We start from the raw sequence: 18,997 nt of genomic DNA, 5'->3' as shown, positions 1-18,997 counted from the left end.
CCACCCCAAGTCAAGTCTCTGTCCATCACCATTTATTCCCCCTGTACCTTTTTGCACCTCCTCCCACCCTCCCCTAGCAAGGTGATTTTCCATTGTTCTGTTACTTTCATTTCAGGAGATTTCTGTGCTCTCTTTTTCTGATGGACATGATGACTAGTCCTCGAAGACAGAATGCCAATATTGTGACTCTTAATTCTAAAGGATGCTTAATTAAACTCTTTTTACATTCAGTGTTTTTATTCCCATTGCTAGTTTCTTCATTTGTAATACAATATATTAACTGTCAGAGAGAGATTGGAAAGAACTTGGATCTTCTGACAGTTATAATTGTGCACCGCTTTTAAAACAAAGATGTAGAAATTTCTCAAAGAACATAAAACCATAATAGTAGAGACTCAGTGTAGCTCTGAAAAGATATTTGAAATATCACCTGATGAAGTTGTCAGAACCCCACTCCGTGCACACACACAAACACAAAGCAAAGGATACGCTTCTTCCTCAGATATGGTAATAGCATTGTTTCAGGATCAACATTATTTTCTAGCACCTATACCGGAAGGAAAATAAAGAGTTATGCACACAAACTTGAGAGAACTAGCGTTATTTCCATATTAGCAGACCTATGTTACCTTGATGTAAATACACATTAATTAACTCGCATTCACATATGCAACTTGATTGAATGTTTATAGAATATCTGTGATACACAAATCACTTCTCTTAAGTGTAGACTGAATCTGGGGCCCCGCCATCACTTCGTCACTGTCCTTGGTCCTGAATCATCACTGTTCTCTAAGTGGTTGTTTCTACTAATACAAACAATAGTGACTTTTGCAAAACAAAAACTCCTGTCCAGCTTCTCCAAGTAAAGAAATATATATTAGTAGAAAAGAATAAGAGAAAGAGAGAGAGAGAGAAGAGAAGGAAAAAGAGAGAGGCTTCTGGAATAAATAGCTTTTGAGAAACTGAAATCATTTTTTTTTAAAGACTCATTTGCTTATTATGCTCAAAGAATAAGTTTCCAGAAATAGGTCACAATCAACCATGGACCCCAAATAAAAAGAAGAGAAAACAAAAGAGAAGATAAAACACGCATGTCTAGTGACACAAAGATGTATCAATATGAGCAAAGGCACCTAACAAGCAAGTCTGTGGGTGCCTCACAGCAGCACATCAGTAAAACAGCACCCAAGAGATGAGATGGTATGGCTGAAATGTCACAATTGGTTATGTTTTGCAAAGTAATAAAGTTTCCTCTTTTTTGTTTAAAAATTAGGATTTCTTTTACATTTACAAATAAAAGCATGGCTTGTTTCACAATTTCAGAAATAGAGTTCCTCCTTCACCATATTTCACTAATTTTTTTTCTGGTAAATTAATTTTCTTTCTAAAAAATTTTTCTACTTCTGGAAAGTAGATGAGGAGGAGACATGTGCCTCCTCACCCTTAATTCTAAGGGGCCAAATTCTAGGCAAAGAATACATGTGCCAATTGCCTAGGTCAGGTATATGCCTTAGAGGAGTCTGCAATATACTAAGGGAGATGTGATTTTGTGTGTGTGTGTGTGTGTGTGTGTGTGTGTGTGTGTGTGTGTGCACATGCACGCGCTTATACTGTAATACAGGGCAGTGCCCCAGGCATCCCAAGCTTAATTAACAGTCAAATGGAACTTTTTATTTTACTTCTTGCCTTCTTTTCCCTAACTTGTTTAATATCTTTACCATCTGCTTAGGTCATTCAAGATTAGAAATCTTAGCTATTTTCCACTTTTTCTTTCTTCCCATCTGCCACAAGGTCACCAAGTTCTGCTAGTTATACTCCCAAAATGATTCTCTAGACACCCTTCACTTCTACGACTGCTCCCTGAATTCAACCCTTATTACCTCTTGCTTGAACAACTAAAATAGCTCCCTAACATGTACCCTGCCTCCGTTCTTGGCACCTGTGATATGACCCTCTATATACCACTACCAGAGCAACCTCTCTAAAATCCAACTCTGATCATCTCCTGTATCTGCCTAACTTATCACAGGCTCTTGACTGCTAACTGCCATGCTGAGAATTCCTTAATCACTTGGGTGACTTGTTAAGATGAAACCCTGTGGAGTCAGAATTACTGGAAGAGCGAAGCAGAAAACATAAATCTTTACTGAGAACATTGAGTAGGTCTTAGGTGAATTTATATTCGAGAGTACCTGGAATACAAGAAGGGATTCAAACTTCTTGGAATAGCCTGCAAGGCTTCTTTGATAAACATCCCATCATCTCCTGCCACTCAAGCCATGTGCCTTGAACTCCACTCACATGGGGGAACCAGCCAATCCCAGCAGTACATGGACCTTTATCCTTCACTATATGTGAACACAGACTTCCTTCTGTCCTGAAAGTCCTCCATTTCTTCTAGCTTAATAGAATTTTATGTCATTCAAAGCCTCTCTTAAAAATGCTCTCCTGTTGGGGGCTTGTTGCCATCTTATATCCCACTCTGCTCCAAGAAGCCATTCTTTTCTGTGCTCCCATGACCAGTGTTTACACATACTTCACAGAAAGTTTTACCTTGCATCATAATTATTGTGATATACAAGCAAGCCTCTTTTGATCCCTGAGAGAAACTATCATCTACTATTCTTCTTTGTGGCAAATACTGAACTAGGTGTTGATGAGATATCATAGGGACATAATACATGTTAATTAATTTAAATTAATAAGTTGAACATGGTATGTACAATTAGCTATGAGAACACTAAGGAGGAAAGAATGATTTCTCACCAGCTGGGACATCTGAACAGAAGAAAAGAAAGACAAGTATAGAAGTGCCACTAATGGTGGCAGGAACTATTGGTTGTCTAGTCCACTATTCATTCTCCCTTTCTGCTTGCTGCCTGAAATAGGGATGAAATGGCTGGAACTCCAGCAATCATTTTAGACCATAAGGCAACATATTAATAGCAGCAGAGGAAAAAGAAATAAGGAACCTGGGCCCCAGATGACATTAAAGCTTCTGGACTAACCCTGTGTCTCTCCTCAGATATCCTTTCTTTAAAAATAAAAAAGTGATTTATCTCATTTGAACCACTGTTAGCTTTAAATTTGTACCATTTCTAGCTGAAAATAATTCTAATTAATACATATGTTGGCAAAGCCACAGAAACTCAATTTTAATGGAGAGACAGGATCTGGGTAGCCTAGATAGCAAAGAATAGTATTATAGGTTTGAGACATATTTTTAGAAGGAATTAATGGAAGCAGCAGGCCTTGCTTGTTTGGGTATTTGTTCCAGATGTTTCAAGAGATCAGAGTTTGGCTCAAAATGCCACTGGCTTGAAATATGTTTATTTTTCTTGATTTGGTGCAAGTCATATTTGGAGGAGGGACTAAGGAGGTGGAATCTAGCATGCAACCTCCCCTGGGAAGTGCTGGAGTGAAACAGGGAGGTCAGGATTAAGATAGTGGCTGGGGTGTGGGAGGGGGTGGAGAGGGCATGAAGAACAGAGCTACTCTCCCTGACTCTGGTTTGGAGACATGATACCATTCCTCGGGTCAGGGTCATCACATGTTCTTGTCTCAGGACAGCCTTGGGTGTTGCAAGAACAGTCTGTCCCTCAGTATTCCCACCAGCCTTTTGGGAAATTTCAAGTTCACATTGCACAAGGTTGAGAAATCACTTTCCTCTGTGCAGGGCTGAGGGTCCTGGCCAGATCCAAGACAGAGGCAGGAAGAAGAAAGAGAAAGGAGACCAGGGGGAGAGAGAAAGGAGGTAACAGAAAGGAAATAAGGGAGGGAGGGAGGGATGTAGGTGTGAAAGGACAGATTGGCAGGCAGAAGAGGGAAGAAAGAGGTGTGTATTGCGGGACACTGTCAGTGGAGAAGAACAATAGCCAGTGGTGGGGCTCAGATAATTTAACAACCAGTTCTCTGCCCTAATGACTGCTTTTGTTTTTAGTATAAAAAATAGATATACCAAAAGGTGGTTTATTATTTCATGTATTTAATACTTAAATAAGAACAATAAAAGAGGTACACAAAACTAAATTATAAGGAAGAGTTATAAAATATTAATGAAAAAGTATTAAATAATACCTGACCAAAAAAACAATAAAACTGTTACTTAAGATATCTCCATATTACTTCTTGATTGGCGTCTTCACTTGCTATTTTCTTTGCTTTTATCTGAGCATCATCGTCTGTGTGATTTATCCTTAACCATCTTTTCACTGTAGTAGTAGGATCCCATTTCTTTAGAGGTAGGCTGATTAGACTAGTAGTCATTGTGTATGATATATTAGAAATGGGGGTTCTTGTCTCTGAACATACTATGTTCATCTTTGAAAAACCCCACCCTAGAAAGAACCCTGATCACAAGTGCCATTTTAACAACTGGTTCGCCGAACTCAACCAAAAATTAGGTTATCAGTTTCACCAGACTGGTGCAAGATAGCTAAATCCCACCACTGACAATAATCCACGGCAGAATTAAAGCAGAGAAGGAGGTCCCAGGGTACAGGCAGTGAGGACACTTCTGCCTGAGCTTCAGGCTGCTTTAAAGTTCATTTTCATTGTTGGTTTTTCCTGCCAAAGCCATCTCCACCCTCACCACTTTTCTCTGAATTACAGCTGTCCCAGCAGCCCAGAAACATCCTCTGGCAGGCCTGTAAACCAAAACCCCAGGAAACACTAGCCTGTCCAGATTCTTATGTTGATATCAATTCCGTTCCTTTTGTTGAGCAAATAATGTGTCGGCCCCCTTGATACTTCTGGGCAGGTTCTGTCTCTATGCATGAAGTCCAGATATTGAAAATCATCAAATGTTTACTGTGTGCCAAGTACCCTGCTAACCATTCTCCATGGGATTTAATTTTCACCCTAATTCCATGGGAGAATGCATTGTTACCATCCATTTTGCAGAGAGGAAAACTGAGGCTCAAAGGTATTAAATTAAGCAACCTGCCTGAGGCTCCTGAGCTGCTGAGTGGCAGAGCAGACAAGGCGGGATTCAAACCCATGTCTAAGGAGTTTGAAAGCACACATCTTCGATCTCCACACCTCACTGCCACATCGGATGGCGTGCCTTAGTGCCAGAGCTGTGTTAGAGAGCAGCATCTAGGATACATGATTTGTTCATGGGTCCTTCCCCCCTCAAACTCCGTGTTAACCAAGAAATCTGTTTTGGGGGGCCCCTGGTAGAGCAAGTCAGACTTCAGAAATCTCTCTACAATTAAATCTCTGACCAATGGACAATGGCTTTAGACCAGGGGTTGGGAAACTTTTTGGCTGAGAGAGCCATGAACGGCACATATTTTAAAATGTAATTCCGTGAGAGCCATACAATGACCTGTGTACGTTACTCATTATCCAATAAAAATTTAGTGTTGTCCCGGAGGACAGCTGTGATTGGCTCCAGCCACCCACAACCATGAACATGAGCGGTAGGAAATGAATGGATTGTAATATCTGAGAATGTTTTATATTTTTAACGTTATTTTTTTTTTTAATTAAAGATTTGTCTGCAAGCCAGATGCAGCCATCAAAAGAGCATCTTCTGGCTCATGAGCCATAGGTTCCCGATCCCTGCTTTAGACCCTACCCAGTGGCACCTTTTGGAAACTTGGAGGGATTTCACAAAAAGACCGCAGGCCAATCACATCACTTATTCTCCTAATTGGCTTCTATATTTCCTTTCAAGGGCAAATTTTTAAATCCACACATCATGCTCTGCTCAACTTCAAGACCCCTCCTCCCTGCTGCTTTCTCTCTCACGCTTTTCCCAACAGCCCCTTCCCCCTGAACCAGAAACTTTATTCTAATTTTACCCATGTGACAATCAGGATTTCTTGCCACAATTAAAGCACACACTTAACAGATATTGGAAGGGAGGGGAACAGATATGGAAAGGGAAAAGGTGACGTGATTTCTTTTCACAAGGTAATTGCAAAATCAACCTCTCTATAATGTACTTTCCAAATGACCTCAGGATATTTGGCTTATAAATCAAGCCCATAGATAAGAATCGGCTTATCTTTTTTAAAAAAATCAATAGAGCACTAACTGTTGTTAGCCATTATGTTAAAAATCCCACTGCAATTTGTTTGGGAGTTGGGGGGGGGGGGTGAGGGAGGTGTCCAGGGTGGGAAGAGAGAAGCTAGACTCAAACCCTCATTTCCTTGTTTAACCAAAACCCTTACAATTGCCTACAAAGCCGAGCTAATCTGGCCCTGGCCAGTCTCCAGCCCCACCAACCTCCTTGCCATCCTGCGAGCATGCAGAAATCCTTGTTACTGAGGACCTTTGCACCTCTACTCCCTCTGCCTAAAATACTCTTCCTCCAGATGTTTGCATGGCTTGTTCCCTACTTCACACCAGTCACTGCTCAAATGGCACCCTCTCAGAGAGGCCGCAACATCCATCCCAACTGAAGTATCAGCTCCTGCCCACTCTCTGTCCCACTTTTCTTTTTTATCTTAGCAGTTATCACTGTCTGACATTATACATTCCAGCTCATTTGTATGCCTGTTGTCTGTTTCCCGGCACAATGTAAACTCCAGACAAGTCGGGATTTTGTCATTTCTGTGCTCTGCTGTATCCCCTGAGCTGGGGACACTGCCTGGCATCAAGTAGACCCTTAACAAAAACCCGATTAAATAAATACTCATTATCACTCTGTGAAGGTCGTAGTTTCATTCCCTTTTAACAGAGGAGCTGAGGCTCTGAGAGATTAGGGGGTCTCAACAAAAGTTAAAGCTGGACTTGAACTCTTGTTTGTTTAAATAAAAAGGCCAGGGTTGTACTTACTATACCATTTGGTTATGCAAAAGAAGAAAACGTGACATAATGTTAATACTTTCCCCCACTGCCACATGTCATTCTTGCCGCAGCCTTGCCAGGGGATCCCATTACAGAAGAGGAAAAACAAGCTGCTCTTATCCAGTGTGGAAACCAGACAGCAGGGGTAGAGGCGGGTTTTATGGGGCCTAGAGCTTGTAGTTTGAGGTGGGGTGGAGGGGAGTCCTCTTTAAGAAAAGTAATACAAAACCACAAATGCTAATTTAACCTCAGGGCCTTTGAACAGGTCTCACATGGGAGGCCCTGCTGCTCGACCTCCATTGACTTCCTGGCCAGTCCCTCCTGCCAGCCGGGGAAAGTGCTGTGGCTTCTGTGGCCCAGAAGCAGGGGTCACAGGTGGCTCTGAAAGCCCTGGCACTGTGGAAAGGTAAGTAGTATGGCTTGGTTGTCAGCTCTTAAGGAAGCCCCTCAACCTTCCTTCCTCGGTTTCCTCCTGCAAAATGATGCCAATATGCTGGGACAACATTAAGAGTGAGCAGAATCTAGGACTGTGTGTGGTGGGGGAGAGGGGGGAGGCAGGGGGAATCGGGAAGTGAGGGTGTTTTAAAGGATGCCAGGGATTTCGCTTCTCCCGAACGACCACGTTGCCTGAACTGTCCCGAGGATCTGCAGAGCCAGCCTGGCTTCTGAGGAGAGCACAGAGGCCACGCCAGCAGTGGACCCAGTGAAGACAAAGTCCCGGAGCCCAGCATTGGTTCAGCTCTGCCAGGAACTATCTGTGACTTCAGAAAGTTATAATTTTATTATCTGGGAAAGGATGGGAGTGGTCTGAATTAGTTCAACGGGATGGTCCTGTCCCAACTCTAAACTGCTCCCTGCTCATCCAAACACACTCCCAGAGCTGAGGCTCTGCTGTCTATAGATTGCTCTCAGTCTGTTGAAAGACATTCTCCTTTCCTTTCCGGTGGGGTTTTGACGGAGGGATTTGGGAGTGCTGACCTCGATGAGTACGAATGACTCTAGCTCTCCTTGTTTACGGGATGGGGCGGGGTGGTTATCAGCCTGTGCGTCCTGGACTGAGAGGGGAAAGGAACATCAGAAAGGTGGGGGCAGTCCTTAAACACTCATGCCTTCCCTGCCCCGGGGGTGGAAGCGGGGCGCACAGGCAAGTCCGCCCTAAAACCACAAGTTCCGTGCGCGCATCAGAGCTCTGAGCACGGCGGGGTGGACAGGAGCGCTCCCCGCGGTTCCCGAGGGTCTGGGTGCCCCGGCAGTCCCGCGGGCGTGCTCACCTTGCGGCCGTTCACGTAGAAGAGCAGCTCGGCCGCCCTGTCCATGGTGGTGGCACGCAGGTTGCTCGGCGGGGACTCGAGATCCGAAGGCACTGAGGAGATGTCGCTGGCACCTGAGACCCCGGCGAGGCTGCGCGGGCTAGTGAGACCGGGCTGCTGGAGCCGGAAATCGAGCCAAGCCGGATGGGGAAAGTCCTGATGAAGGTCAAGTTCGGCGAGCGCCTTCCAGTTAAACTCTTCCCCGCAAAGTTAGGACGTCGCTGGAGCGTCCCACCTGCACTGTCACCCCCTTGCCCGCAGCGCTTAGCGTCTGTGCTGCTCCCCTGCCTCTTAGCAGGTGCTGCAAGTCGCGTGACGGTCTCTTGGGCCGTCTAGTATCATTACCTATCTTAAGTGGTTTACCAGCTAGATTGCCAGGCCCGGAACAATTTTGTTTTGTTCTGGTGTTTTGTACTTCCCCTCCCACCACGCCTGCGGCAGTCACGAGCCTTTTAGTTAATAAACAATCACGCTTGTTCCAACTACACAGGAAAGGAGCTTAAGAACAACAAATGGTTTTACAATTTTATCTGTTTTATAATTATTCAAGTTTATTTTCAAAATCAAGAGCTACCTTAATATGTAAATAAACTTTAAAAATAGTTTGATCACTATTAACAGTTTAGTAAATCATGACAAAGTTTATTTGCTAAATATCAAGAGAAGTGAAACATCTTGTAAAACTTTAAAAACGGAAAATGCTGAAAAACATAAAAATAAAAATCACCATAAACCAACAACTTGGAATTTACCAGTTAACTTTTTGGGTCTATCTTCACACTTTGAAATCTACACTGTAATACCTTTTAAAAATTCAAATGGAACAAAACTAGTTCTTTCCCAGACTTATTTTACATAATACTGGAAGTTTGAAGGAGGAGAGAGAAACTTCCAGCCTCCTGTTTGCTTCCTATTCCCGAGCACCACGTTAACGGTTCCCTCTGGCAGGAACAACCGCTTCAACAGCAAGTTGGCTCCGGTTGGCAGCTTTTTCACATTCTCGGTTTTGTCATAGCCCTTCAGGGTAACAGCAACGCCCAGTTGCACGCCTTCCCCGGAGTCCTGGAACTCTACCTCCAAACCTTTCAATTCCATCCTTTCCTTTTTGTTCACTCGGCCCCAGAGGTGGTGAGTGCTCCCCACAGTTACTTCCTGATATTCTACTGGGCCCTTTTGCCTTCTCAGTTCTTGTCAGTTCTCTGGTACATGGTTAACAATTTATAGAGTAAGTAGGTTTCTGCCCTTGGCTGGACCCTAACTAATACAATCTCCATCAACGCCAAAAGTCACTGGACAAAATTAAACGCTTATTTCTGATTTTTTTAAAAACGCACTCAATAAAGGAATAATTGTTCTGAGGTCACCGGTTCGAAACCCTGGGCTTGCCTGGTCAAGGCACATATGGGAGTTGATGCTTCCAACTACTCCCCCCTTCTTTCTCTCTCTCCCCCTCTCTCTCTCCTCTCTAAAAAATGAATAAATAAAATTTTAAAAAAAATAAAGTAATAATTGTTAAATACTTTAATGTGATTATAAATACACATTAGCAGCTTAGAACTCAGTGTCATTTATTTAATGAAGTAAAACCAGAGGCATTCCCATGAAAATCAGGAAAAGCACACAGGAAAACCTACTATTCCCACCACTTGCTTCACATGTATGTACTCAAGGCAGCAGCCAGGCAATTAGACAAGAAAAGGCAAAGAGCAGCGTGAGAGATGAGGGAAACAGAGGGAAAGCTAGCTTGGTTCTCAGGAGATACGTCTGGAAAATACTACAAACAACATAATAATTAATATACAGAAATCAACAGTCTTCATACAGGCAAATCATAATCAATTAGAAGAGAAAATCAAAGAGAAGATTCCAAATATATTACTAAGATAAACAGTAAAATACCTAGGCATAAATCAAGAAATGCGTGAAACCTCTGAGGTAAACTTTACAATTCCCCTAATGTCTCTATAATTTAAAAAGTTTGGTAGTGGGCATAAAAAGACAGACTAGACAGAAAAATCGAGAAATAAATTTAAATGCATATGGGAATATAACATTTTTAAAAGGTGGCATTTCAAATGAATAAGTAGTGGAAAACATGGACTTTTTAATTAATGAGGAGTCAGGTTGAAAAAAGGCCAAATTGCATTCATACCTCAAACCATACAATTGAACACAATCTACATGAATCAGAAATTTAAATGTAAAAACAGGAAAATGTGTTTATAATCTTTGAACAGTAAGAACATTGATTCTTACTGTTACCAAATATCACCAGTAACAAAGTAAAACGCTGATAAACATGACTACCTAATATGGAAAATAATTTGCATAGGAAGGGAAAAGAAGAAAAGACAAATCTCATGGGAGAAAAAATAGAAATAAGCAATAGGAACAAAAATATAATTTCAGAGAATGACTCTGGAAGTCCAAAGGCTGAAAATAATTGAAGAGAAGGAAATGGAACAAAGAATGTCAGGGTGCCAAACTGTGTCAGCTGTTTCTTTAAGAAAAGAAAGAAAGAGCCGCTGGCCCCAATTCAACCCACACTGTTGATACTATGAGTAAGTTCTGTGGGACGCTGTACTTCTACAGCAGTTCTTCTCAAAGTTTGGTACTGTTGGAATCCCTGGGAATCCGAAAGACCAGAGTAACAGGCTTTATTGAAAGGAAGAAAGGAACCCTGCCGGGCACTTCTTTGGGGGAGAAGAGCGCCAGTTACAGATTAGGGGTGAATTATATAGTGTTTGAGAGAGCCTGAGGGGATACTGAGGCAAAAGTTCTGGTATGTCCAGAATGCTCCTCCTTGGGGGGCTTCGAGCATGTGGGTGTTGAATCAAAAGTCCTGGTATGTCCGGAGCCCCTCCTTGGGGCGGCTTGTCAGCTTTTTGGAATTCCTCTGTCTCAGGGGCGATAGTCCAGTAAGGGTGAGGTCTGACAGATAAGCGGAACATCAAGAAGGCAGTTTGGAATACACATATCTATCATTTCTCAACTCTGTGGTTACATATTTTTAAAAAGGCAGTTATTAATTTTATAATATACAGTAAGGGGTGATGAGGAGAAAGGGGAGAAAAAATTGGAAAATTATTGATTCTTCTGGAGAGAACTCAAGAAAAGAACCTTGCCAAGCCAAGTTCCTCATCCAGTTAAGGAGGTCGTCAATTTCCATGCTGTGGGAAGTCTGAACCAGGCGATGTCCTCAAAAACCTGAATGAAGAAGTAGAATAATTTTGTGAGGTAATAATTGTTAGTTGCTTGCTGCGAATGCGGTTTGAATAGGGTGACATGGTGATACATGGTCTCCTGGATGAGCCTCTTGAGACGTGCTGGTCTGGTTCCTCTTGAATGAAAGGACATGTGGGGATTTTTAGAGACAGGGAACCTGTTGGTGTAAGTTTTAGAAGGACTGAATATGTGTTGTTTAAAAGGAAGGGGGTTTGGAGAACATTCAAGACGGAACTTCTCGGGCTGAGGGGCAGCTTCTTCCTGCTGTCATCCCTACCTATTTGATATTTCCCTCGTGAAGTTCTCCTTGGGAATAGGAGTGTAGGAGCATTTGTTTGTAGGTAATCCTAGAGATTTCTCTCATCCGGGCCTGTAGGAATTTGATTTAAAAAAAAAAGAGGCAAGTATTTGGAGATCAGGAATGCAGAGATAAGGAGGGTTGTGTAGCTGGGGTGAAAATTCTTTCATGGTAAAGTTAGAGATATTCTTTCCTGGTAGCCCTGGAGAGAGCAGTTAGTTTGAGCTAAAAGAAATGTTTCATGTCCATTTGTAGGCTCTTCTTCAGCCAAGAAGACCCAGCAATCTTATCCCCTTACTATGTGAAGGGTAAAAAGACTGACAAGCATTAAGAGGTGATTGCTATTCATTCTCTTAGTTCTTCAGGGATACGGGAGAGCTTTAGGGTTAGGGGACCTGTAGGGGTTGAAAGATAGGATTTAGGAGGTTTGCTGATATAGGGTTTCAGATTTTTTGTTTCACGAGGGCAGGTTTCAGGGTTGCTGTGTAGGATTAGGTAGATTTTTCCAATTTTCTGATTGGCGAAGGTCTGCATGCGGTTCTGTAAGAAACTAGTGAACAAATGTAAGAGGCAAGGTCTAAAAGTTAGAAAAACAAATAGGAGAGTGAGTGGACTAATGGAAGGCAATTGTCAAGATACCCAGGTTGTGCGAAACCACTGACTCCATGTTTACGAATTCGCTGGGCTTCAGAGAGAGAGAGAGAAAGAGAGAGAGAGAGTAGGAATTAAAACAGGGCAGTGTGGCTAGTCCCCCTGTCCCTAGATCTACTTTTATAGAAATTTTTAAAGCAACAAGAAGAGAAATTACCTGTATAGCTTGTTTGGTCCTTAGATTGACAGATAGTATACTAGAAACTGGAAGAGGCTCATGGGGTGGGATTAGGTTGCTATTTGGGGTGAGACAGATTAGGGTACAAATTTCTGTACACTTAGTAAAGAGACACATATAGGTGTTGGTCTCATACGAGTAGAAAGCCCCTGATTGGGTGAGGTAGGCTGAGAGGTGAATAGAGAATAGAAGGACAAGGGGTCGGTTTCGTTTCTCTGTTTCTGAGCTCCAGATGGTCAGGGTAGAGGAAAGAGTCGTCCCAATAAGTGGGGAGAGTAGAGGATTGTTAGCTAAGGTGACTGATTAAACATTCTTTGAAAACCAGTTTTCTAACTGTACAACTTCTTTTTTCTCGGTACAAATCTCCTACAACCTGCACAAACCTTCTACAACTTACTTAAACCTTCAGTTTTCATGCACTTTCTTATCCAGAAATAACTGACCTTCATACCAACTTGCTTTTCCTTTTTATTTCAAAAGTATTTCCATACCTTATACCTTCTATTATCAAAACCATACAATTCCTTTCTAGTCAGAACTCTTGATTTAAAAATCTTTAACCTTTAGTGACAATTAAGTTGACTTTTTTTTTTTTTTTTTACAGAGACAGAGAGTCAGAGAGAGGGATAGACAGGGACAGACAGACAGGAACAGAGAGATGAGAAGCATCAATCATTAGTTTTTTGTTGCGCGTTGCAACACCTTAGTTGTTCATTGATTACTTACTCATATGTGTCTTGACCACAGGCCTTCAGCAGACCAAGTAACCCCTTGCTCGAGCCAGCGACCTTGGGTCCGAGCTGGTGAGCTTTTGCTCGAACCAGATGAGCCCGCACTCAAGCTGGCAAGCTCAGGGTCCCGAACCTGGGACCTTTCGCATGCCAGTCCAATGCTCTAGCCACTGCGCCACTGCCTGGTCAGGCAAGTTGACTTTCTTTTTATCCTAGTTTCCCTTTTCCCAAAGCCTGATTAAAAGAGTCCTTAGTTTTTTCATATATTTGCCATATGTAGACCAACCAGCTTCAGGTTTGTGGTTGGAGTAAGGCATGTCGTTTTTCTATTTTAGCAGCAGTGGGAGTTGTCAGGGTCATGGTGTGTGAACCTGTCCATGTGAAAGTCAGTCCTTGGGTGATGTAATGCTGTAAGTGCCTCTTGGACAGTCTTTGAACACTTTGCTGAGTAACCTTTAAATCCTGCAAGTACTTAGGGAAAGGGTGGTTACATTTCTACACTTTGCAGTTAGAGTTTAAGTCCTAGTGACTACTGCTTCTAGCTGGAATTAGCAGCAGGTCCCAGACTACAATAGGCATGGGGCATTGAGACAAGAGGAATAAAGGAGATGTTATACATTAAATAAAGTAACAAACTCAGACTGTCAATACCCACAGTAGAGATCTTTGAAGGATAAATAAAACTCAAATATTCAAGCGAGGCATAGTAGATGGCCCCTATGTTTACGAGAAATGAGATCAACTTATCTGCTACTTGGAAGAAATACCTTAGGCTTGTGAACGATGTCCTTGGGCCTTCAGTGGCAATTCCCAGCATGCTGGGCAAGGTCAGGTCACAGGTAGCTGGAGCAGGGCTAGAAGAGACTGAACCCTCCCTCCATGGAGCAAGGGGGCAGCTTACCTTCTCATGTCCCTCTTTCCACAGCAGAGGTGTGCCCCTTGACAGGGCCAGGAAGCCTGGCAGGCTTCAGTTCAATGACCTTTCTTTCCACTCTGGAGCAGGGCCCTGATGGAATTCTATGAAGCCCTTTAAGGGCACTGGAGCCAAAAGCTGGTATTTCCTGACTTCTTTTGGGCCTTATTTGCCTTTTCTGTCACTTCCTTTGGCCATTATAGACCTTAAAAGCCATGCTCAGAAGATCTCACTGAGGGGCTTGACTAAGAGCAAAATTGGGAATTCAGTGTTTAAAGAAGCCTATTAGACCGAGGAAAGAAAAGATTTGATCTGTGGTGGTAGGTGGTTGGAGACTGTGGAGGGTCTGAGTTTGATCTAGGGTGAGACTTCAGGTGGTGGGGATTAAAGTAATGCCTAGATAGACTAGGGACTGAGAATAAAGTTGAGCCTTAGCAGAGAAGACAGGATATCACTTCATAGCAAGGAAGTTAAGAAGGGTGGTGGTGTGTCTCCTTGAAGCAGGCAGGGGCTGCAGAGGAGTAGGTTATCTACATATTGTAAGAGAGGACTAGTTTTGAGATTGCATGCTACTAAATTCTGAGCTAGTGCCTGCCCAAACAGGTGTGGGCTGTTTTTGAACCCCTGGGGTGAGACAGTTCATGTAAGTGCTGGGCTGCATTAGTGTCCAGGTAAAGGCAAACAGAAAGTAAGAGTCAGGGTGTATGTAGAATGGTAAAGAAGGCATTCTTGAGGTCTAGGACCCTGGAGTGGTGTTTGAGAAAATGTGTGACAGTAACTTGTAGAGATTAGGGACTACTGGATGGAGGGGAATTATTCCCTCATTGATTAGGTGTAAGGCTTGTACGAGGCAATAAGCCCCTGAAGGTTTTCGAACAGGAAGGATGGGGGTATTGCAGGGAGAGTCCATGGGGATGTGTAAACCTGGTTTAAGAGGTGGGTAATTATTGGTTTAAGGCCTTAGAAACAGACACAGTTACGCAACAAAGACTTTACATAAAAGTTATGAATTAAGGAATGTAAATGTGAGCGTTGTTTCAATTCAAATTATATTAGAGATATTTTCTGACAAAGAGATAAGACAGATTACTTACTCACATAGCTTAATATACAACTCTGCTTTTTTAAGTTTTTCAAGATGGCAGGGAGTTGCCAGCATAGAGGGGAGGAAGAGAGAAAGTAGATGGATGAACAGAGTGAATAGCTGGATGGAAAGAAGGGTCAGAATCTGCAGGAGGAGGAGGAGGAAGAGGAGGAGATTAAAGTATTGGTGTGGCGCCATGTAGTCAGAGGAATCAAAAGGATTTAGAGCTCTGAGGAGAGGGGAGAAGACAGGGGTAGTGGAAGGTACAGTCTCTGAGGTGGGGGAAGGATGGGTCGAAGAAGAAAAAAGACAGCCGAAGCCAGTGGGGTGGGGGAATGGGTCAAAGAAGAAAAAGGGACAGAGCTGTCCATCTGTAAGGAGGGAGGAGGGGTTTAAGAACACTGTGGAGAAGGAAGGAGCCCCTGGCCAGCAGGGGAGGAGAGTGTGGTATTGCAGGTGAATGAGAAAACAGGTTTCTATGAAGGGAGGGGGCTTTCTGGAGTGAAAAAGATTCGCAGAGGGACCAGAGAGGGGTCCCGAGAGAGGGGTGCCCTCAGGGGTCAGGCAGGAGAAGAGAGTTGGGAGTCCGCGGAGAAGGAAAGATTAGGAGCAGAGGTTTTAGGTGAGGTTTCTTTGGCCAAAAACAGCCTGCGTATAGAAGGTACAGAAATTAAGGACAGGAGAGAAGGGAGTAGAAAAGCCTGCATGTAAGGAATTTCTGATGCCCTCCCCGTCCGGTGGCAGAAATTGTCAAGATCTCTTAGGATATTGTAATCAAATGTCCCATTCTTAGGCCAATGGGAGTCATTGTCTAGTTTGTATTGGGACCATGCTGTGTTACAGAAGATTAATTCCTTCGGTTTGAGGTCTTAGGGACCAAGTTTGGTGAGATTTTTTATGAGACATCCTAGAGAAGTCTGGTCGGAAGGCTTAGACTCTGAGGAGCCCATAGTGGAGACAGGTGAGCAAGAGGGGGTGTCCCGCCTTTTGTCACTGTCCCAAGAAGAGAGAATCTCCGTGTGGGGGAGTCGTCCCTGTTAGAGGTCGTCACCACCTGTCAGGGAACTCCGAGGATGAGAAGTCCGAGAGAGTGGAGAGGTTTGGCTAGGCGCCTTGTCTTCCGTGCAGTCCACTGAGACTGAAAGTCAAACCCTTCAAAACGTGAGGCGTGTCAGAGAAAACCCGTCCGACCAGGAAGGGGTGTTTTTAGAGAGAAATTTAGAGGCCAACTGGGGAAGGGGAAGGGAGAAACGCCTTCCCTTCTGGTCCAGGAGGGGTTCAGGACAGGGTTAGACTGCTGGCCAATCGACCTACAATTACACGTCCAAACAGAATCAGGGAGTAAGCCCGAGATGAGCTGCTGCTGCCCATTGCTTCCCTGGTTGTAAGTTTGGGTGGCAAAGAGGGGTCGTCCAGGCAGTTAGTACCCTGTCCCAGGTTTCAGCACCAAATGTTGGAATCCACGGGAATCCGAAAGACCAGAGTAATAGGCTTTATTGAAAGGAAGAAAGGAACCCTGCCGGGCACTTCTCCCGGGGAGAAGAGCGCCGGTTACAGACTAGGGGTGAGTTATATAGTGTTTGAGAGAGCCTGAGGGGATACTGAGGCAAAAGTCCTGGTATGTCCACTATGCTCCTCCTTGGGGGGCTTTGAGCATGTGGGTGTTGAATCAAAAGTCCTGGTATGTCTGGAGCCCCTCCTTGGGGTGCTTGTCAGCTTTTCTGAATTCCTCTATCTCAGGGGCGATAGTCCAGTAAGGGTGAATTCTGACCGATAAGCGGAACATCAAGAGGGCAGTTTGGAATACACATATCTACCAGGTACTAGAATATCTGCTCCAGAATTATCTGAAATGTTTGCTATTCTGGGCCCTCTCTTTCAGCTGTCAGCTACTGTCTTAAGAAAGCTTTTACGTCGAGGCAGAATAGAATCTGATTAGTCATTTGAATATGTAATAAGTCATGTTCATTGATCTCAGAAACGAATAGGATTTATTACTTTTATCAGATTAATAAGTGATCTTTAAAATAAAGTTAGAAAAACCAAATTCAAAAGAGCCTAAAAGGTTAACCCCTCAGCCAAGTCATCAGATAACACATAACAGAAGTAATATAGAACTTAATACTTAAGTAATTACTGACCAAGTAATTCTGAAAGCATGAATGAATGAAGGGTGAGAGAAAACTGGCCAGGACAGAAGACTTTTAAAATCTTAAAGGTGTTCATATATATTGAATGGTTTAAAAACAAAACTAAACAAGTTAGCTTGATATATAACAGGATAACCACTGCAAAAGTATTTATAATACATTTTATTTAGCTATTGTTTATTTAAAGTTGATTAGGTTGAAAAAGCTGAATGAGTAGGAAGTTATAGGATAACCAAAATGATTTTAAATTTTGTAATAAAATTTAATATTACAAAACAGCTATTTTATGCACATATATCTAAACATAGAAATGGATAAATCAGTAACTCCATGAAAAAGCAGAAAATAAAACAACAAATACAAAATGTTTTATCATGTATTTCCTCTTCTTCTAGTGATGTCCCTGCTTTGATTCATTATGGTTTTGGAATTCAGAAAAACCAGAATCCAGAAATTCACCTCATCTTCTCATCTTGCTGCAAAATAAAAAAAAGGGGAAGATTAATAATAATAACAACCCCAAACAAACGCTTGTGCCGTGAAGCATGAAAAAAATTGCTGCATCACACTTATGTAGAAAGCAGTTTTCTCAAACCATGAGCTGTGCCATGTCTGAAACACTCTGTGGTAGTGGGAATTATAAATATACTTTAAGAAAAAATAATTACATAGACTTTATACATTAGATGCTTTACTACAAGTTTTCTTTTAACTACAAACTTTAACATACATAATATATGAAAATGTGTAATTTTGGATCAACCAAATGCTGAAGTATGTAGCACCTAAGAAATATTACGCCCTGGCCGGTTGGCTCAGCGGTAGAGCGTCGGCCTAGCGTGCGGAGGACCCGGGTCAATTCCCGGCCAGGGCACACAGGAGAAGCGCCCATTTGCTTCTCCACCCCTCCGCCGCGCTTTCCTCTCTGTCTCTCTCTTCCCCTCCCGCAGCCAAGGCTCCATTGGAGCAAAGATGGCCTGGGCGCTGGGGATGGCTCTGTGGCCTCTGCCTCAAGCGCTAGAGTGGCTCTGGTCGCAACATGGCGACGCCCAGGATGGGCAGAGCATCGCCCCCTGGTGGGCAGAGCGTTGCCCTTGGTGGGCGTGCCGGGTGGATCCCGGTCGGGCGCATGCGGGAGTCTGTCTGACTGTCTCTGTTTCCAGCTTCAGAAAAATGAAAGAAGAAAGAAAAATAAAAAAATAAAAAATAAAAAATAAAAAAAAAGAAATATTACATCTCAGACACCCCCAGTGTCCTTTCTGATCACAGCCTTCTCCTCCCCCAAGAAGTAACCACTATCCTATGTTGTATTAGTCACTTGCATTTCTTTACAGTTTTAACCATCTGTATATAACACTCCTAAAATGTATATTGATTTTAATCTATGTTGGATCTTTCTATAAATGGAATTATTCTATAGGTGCTTTTCTATAACTTTTTTCACTAAATACCTTTAGTCATTTTCAAGCCTCTTCTTTATTGAAACATTAAACATTCTAAACTGTGTATTCTGTATCTGATTCTGCTATCAGTTGCTTTTGCTAGTATTTATTCTCTTGTATGGGTAGTGTTCTTTGCTGTGAGCTGGCTGCTTCATTTTCCTTGCAACTTCATTTGTGGAAAATATGTTGAGATGAAGGAAAGCTCCCCTTAAAA

General features: G+C 42.8%; 2 protein-coding genes across 5 annotated transcripts in view; both read right to left on the bottom strand.

The window, feature by feature from the left end:
- The window catches only part of AOX1 (aldehyde oxidase 1), a 76,313-nt gene extending 67,794 nt beyond the window's left edge, over window positions 1-8,519 (bottom strand). The window contains exons 1-2 of the mRNA XM_066346207.1: window positions 8,073-8,519; window positions 490-547 (exon numbers count right to left, since the gene is read on the bottom strand). Of these exons, the coding sequence (XP_066202304.1) occupies window positions 490-547; window positions 8,073-8,117 (103 nt within the window). The 5' untranslated portion in view covers window positions 8,118-8,519. The remainder of the gene's footprint in view (window positions 1-489; window positions 548-8,072) is intronic.
- Window positions 8,520-17,374: 8,855 nt separating this feature from the next.
- The window catches only part of SGO2 (shugoshin 2), a 35,194-nt gene continuing 33,571 nt past the window's right edge, over window positions 17,375-18,997 (bottom strand). For all 4 annotated transcript variants that reach the window (XM_066346210.1, XM_066346209.1, XM_066346208.1 and 1 more), the window contains one exon: window positions 17,375-17,817. In XM_066346210.1, coding sequence (XP_066202307.1) covers window positions 17,802-17,817 — 16 coding nt within the window. In that variant the 3' untranslated portion in view covers window positions 17,375-17,801. The remainder of the gene's footprint in view (window positions 17,818-18,997) is intronic.

This window comes from Saccopteryx leptura, chromosome 7 (assembly GCF_036850995.1).
Source record: "Saccopteryx leptura isolate mSacLep1 chromosome 7, mSacLep1_pri_phased_curated, whole genome shotgun sequence".
In the NCBI taxonomy this organism is placed as follows: domain Eukaryota; kingdom Metazoa; phylum Chordata; class Mammalia; order Chiroptera; family Emballonuridae; genus Saccopteryx; species Saccopteryx leptura.
This window is presented reverse-complemented; position numbering and strand designations above follow the sequence as displayed.